This window comes from Cryptomeria japonica, chromosome 7 (assembly GCF_030272615.1).
Source record: "Cryptomeria japonica chromosome 7, Sugi_1.0, whole genome shotgun sequence".
NCBI lineage: Eukaryota > Viridiplantae > Streptophyta > Pinopsida > Cupressales > Cupressaceae > Cryptomeria > Cryptomeria japonica.
In genome coordinates, this window is record NC_081411.1 from 670,968,617 (window position 1) to 670,972,987 (window position 4,371).

Sequence of the window (4,371 nt, forward strand, 5' to 3'; positions counted from 1 at the left end):
ATAAAATGCAAGAACTATTAAAGTACAAAGCCCATCATGAATCATAACAAAGGCATAACTAGTGATTAAAAATACTATTGCATACACATTCAAAAAGAACTAATAGAAAATATGAATATCACAGAATAATAGAATCACATTCAATAAACATGACAAAATCTTAACAATATCTTTAAAAATATCTTTCAAACAAAAGTATTAATATTCTGAATCAATTAATATTAGTCAATTTTAATCAATTAATTCCCTCTCGCAATGGCAACAAGACTCGGTGTTTTCCATTATTTTCCCATGTTCCATTAGCATATTGAAAAATATTACCACAGTAACTGCTTTTTGTTCTCATACATTGTTACGTTTTAAAAGTTATTTAATGCTGCAATACTTTATAAAGTTATTGCTGATAATTATAAGTTTATGTTATATCAACATAAAGTGTATTTTGAATTAAGTTTTTCATTTTTACTCAGTCTCCCCCTTCAAACTATAAATAGAATCGAACATTGTTTTCGGATTTTTAAAAAAAAGGTTAAATGACAGTTTTCTAGAAATCATTTTCCAGTATGTATATCTATTAACAACGCTGGTTAAATCTTAATCTTTCAGGTGGTATATATGTACAAATTTACAAAGGACAGCAGAACCATTAAATCTTATTGAAGCTGTTGATTTTCAGCTAGGTTGCCGATTCGAGTTCCAGTTTCGGTTCGGGTTCGAAGAACCCGGTACACCAGTACAACAAAATTTTGAAAAGGGGTTTGGGTTCGTTAGTACAAAAACATGTAAATTTTATATATATATATATATATTTTGATATTTGTGAAGCCTATAAGCATGAATTAAAATATGCATGTCACATAGCATCATATAAACAACAAAACAAACATAAACTTGTAATCATAGCATCATGATCATACCATAATTGATAATAGCATCATATACATCAAGTTTAATATCAAAATGACAAAATATTCAAGTATCATCGTTTCAACTTTCAACAATATAAACTTAAAGTTTAATCATCAAATGGATCATCTAATTCTTCATCCTCCTCCTCCTCCACCTCCTCATTGACATTGACATTACATGAGCCAATGCCACTTGCACTTGCACTATAAGTTGGCTCAATTTCCGAGTCATCAAGTGTCAATGCAAGAAGCTGAGAAGCAGGAGCATCCAAATCAGTATGCTCTGGCTCTATATCCCACATCTTTGTTTCCCCTTGTGTGTAGTCATGTTGTTTGTGTGAAAGAAGACGTAGGTTGGAATGCACATATACTAAATTCTCCGCTCTTTTTGATAGTAGCCTATTGCGGTTTACTGAGTGGATGAAAGAGTATGTGCTCCAATTTCTTTCTGAAGTAGATGAACTAGCAACCTATGAAGACAAAGTAAACAATTAAAGTTATACATTAATAAAAATAAAATTACTAGCAACCTATGAAGACAAAGTAAACTATAAATAAACTAAAACTTGTAAATTTAAAATTTTAATTAATTAAACTTACTTGTGATAAAACTTTTATAGTGAGGGGTTGTAGGTGTTGGAAGCATGTGCCATGGAAGTACCACCAGCTATGAGCATCTTTCTTGGATCTATGACGAAGTGCATCAACACTTAGACCATTCCCATTTGCAAATTCTATGAACTCATTTGTAACAACATCTCGCAAATCATCATCCGGATATAGTCTAAGAAATGTTGCCTTATACCCATCAGATACTTCTAGATCTCTCCATGGTGGAATCCTTCCTGGTTTATCAAGAAACTGATTGCTATAGTACTTAGGTGTCAAGGCATAGGCAAAAAGGTGCAAAGGAGTGGTCATCTTATTCCACCTCTCTACAATAATTACTTCCCGTTCTTTGAAGAATTTCTCCTGAGGATCATTCTCTTTTTCATTTATAGTGACCTTTATTTTTTCAAGCATTGAATCAATGCCATCATAAATCTCACCTATGCAAGGCCTATCCATCTCTGTATAGCGAATCATGCTCATGATGGGCTCAGTGATACTTAGGAGATACGTAACAAGATCCCACCATTTCTCATTCAATATTCTATCCCTAATTTTTTCTGCCCTCTCAGTGCTACTTTGCTTCCATACAATCCAATTGGTGTTGATCATCATATTGCATAGTGCCACTCTAACTTTCACAAGTCATCTTAAGATGATTGTGTTTGATGCAAAAAAGGTCTCAGCAACCTATAACACAAATTAATGCCAAATGATTAAAAAATAAAGCCAAACTTTAAAGAAGAATACACAATATAGCTTACACAATGATATTATTAACATTGAAAATTCAAAAAAATCAGAAAATGTAAAATTAAATTACTATTTCACTTACCTTCAATAGCTCCAAATTCGAATAGGTTCTAAAAATCCCTTGAGACATGTGGTGGTTTGTGATGAACATCTGAATGTCCTCAGCCTCTGCATACACATCTCTGATCCATTTTATTTTTTGCCCAATCCTTTGTAGCATAAGATTGAGTGAATGTACCACACAAGGTGTCCAAAAGATGTGATCATAACGTTGCTCAACCAACAAACCAGCACCTCTACAATTTTTTGCATTGTCCGTTATGACTTGAACAACATTGCGGGGTCCCACAGACTCAATGGCCAAGATGAGAATTTTTGCAATAAATTGGCCATCTTTTATTTGGCCCTCACAATCCATAGCTCTCAAAAACATTGCCCCTTTAGGGGACACCACTATGACATTGATCAAGGGACGGTTTTTAGCATTTTTCCACCCATCTATAACAATTGTTACACCTGTCTCAACCCATGAATCCCTTATGGGTTTCAATGCGTCTTCAATCCTCTTCACCTCTTTCTCCAATAATTTTCCACGTACCTTCTCATAACCGGGGCCCTTATACCCTCTTGGTGCCTCATTAACACTTTTTATCATTTGCTTCCAATATGGGGAGCGAACAACATTGAATGACAACCCATTTGCATAAATGCACCTTACTATATCTTGATCAGCATTGTATCTACTCTCATTTTGGAATGCGGTTTCTAAAGGCCCCTTTGTTCTTTTACGTGTCAAGGGTGGTTCACTTTCAGGTTCATTTGTGGCAAAGAAGGGGTGGTCTTCTACTACAATACTGGGATTAGAAGGGCCTTGCATTCCCCTTGTTTTCTTTGATGCGGTTTGGTTCAATCTGCGAGCTTCCCTCTCTTCTGCCGCCTCATGCTCCCTAATATATTTCATCACTATCTCATCTGGTATAGGTTTACCATTTTTTCCAGGGCATTTTTTGATGCCTCTTCCTTTTATTCCACACAAATGGCCTACCACCCGATAAAATGAACTATTACATTCAATATCATATCCATGGCATTTCCAACGGAATCCCCCACCTCCCGGAAGTTGTTTTATAATGTCCACATATTTCCATAAGGGAGAATTTGGATCATTTCTTTGTTTTGCAATTATTTGTTCATTGCCAATGGAGAAAGATGTAGATGCCATTCTAGTTCCTATGGCAAGAAATAAAATAAACATATTCAAAAACAAAAACTAAATAATGAAAAAAAATTCAAGTTTCATGTTTGACAATTTGTGAAACAAAAATAGTTGAAAAAAAATGTTTAAAAACCTACCTCTTGCAGCCAATGGAAGCTTGAAAATGTATGGAAATGATGCTGCAACACTTGTTGAAGCTTCTAAAATCAATCTTCAACTCCTCCTCTTTGATCTTGGAAGCCAAATTTTGTTCAACCTTTCTTCAACCTGCTCTCATAAAAATTTTGTTTGCAACACAAATGAAGTGAAATGTGTCAATAAAATGTTTTAGAAGTGTTTTTTAGGTTATAATTTTCACTTTTTACAAGGCGGAATTGAAAAATAAATAAACTTGCTTTGTTTTTTAACTTTATGGGCCACCCAGCCACCCGGGTTCAACTGGGTCCGCCCAGGTTCGACTGGGTTCGACCCCGGGTTCGACTGTTTGGATTTTTCGAACCCTGGTTGAACCCAAGTCGAACTAGACCCATGCCACGGACCCGATCGAACCCGAACGCGTACCAGGGCGTCCCAGGGGCGAACCCGGTAACTCAGATTTTCAGTGAAACATCCAAAAAATCCAAATACACACTAGCTACACATCAACAATCAAAATATTATAAACAAGAATAAATACTTGTTAAACTATTTGAAGTGGTTCCATAAAGTAATGATGCAAGAGCATCCCCCTCGAGCTTTCTCGTTGAATTTCATGTTTTAATTATGTGGGTCTTTAGACTAATTTTAGTGGTCTTTGTATTTGTTGATTTTCTAAATATAATTCCCGTTGGCGTGAAGGTTCAGTTTGGGCAAACACAGCTCTTGTCACCACATGGACAAATAGTA

At 35.3% G+C, this 4,371-nt stretch overlaps 1 protein-coding gene across 3 annotated transcripts; it reads right to left on the bottom strand.

Moving 5' to 3' along the window:
* Window positions 1-831: 831 nt before the first annotated feature.
* On the bottom strand, window positions 832-4,095 carry LOC131034193 (uncharacterized). 3 transcript variants are annotated; one of them, XR_009358472.1, is made up of 3 exons: window positions 3,624-4,095; window positions 1,509-3,500; window positions 832-1,378 (listed from the first exon to the last, which is right to left on the bottom strand). XR_009358472.1 is itself a non-coding variant. In XM_059209063.1 (2 exons), exons 1-2 carry the CDS (start codon window positions 2,130-2,132, stop codon window positions 1,016-1,018), a joined length of 987 nt encoding a protein of 328 aa, XP_059065046.1. In that variant the 5' UTR covers window positions 2,133-4,095; the 3' UTR covers window positions 837-1,015. The 3 variants fall into 3 exon arrangements, 1 of the variants encoding a protein (XP_059065046.1); XR_009358471.1 differs by having other exon boundaries at window positions 1,509-4,095; XM_059209063.1 differs by having other exon boundaries at window positions 837-1,378; window positions 1,509-4,095.
* Between the last annotated feature and the right edge of the window lie 276 nt (window positions 4,096-4,371).

What these genes read in the sequence shown, in the direction of transcription:
- LOC131034193 (XM_059209063.1), bottom strand. Translation starts at nt 2,132, where the DNA reads ATGATGATCAACACCAATTGGATTGTATGGAAGCAAAGTAGCACTGAG. An exon ending in CTATAAAAGTTTTATCACAA is followed by an intron (nt 1,379 to 1,508) that starts GTAAGTTTAATT and finishes TTGTCTTCATAG; the next exon opens with GTTGCTAGTTCATCTACTTC.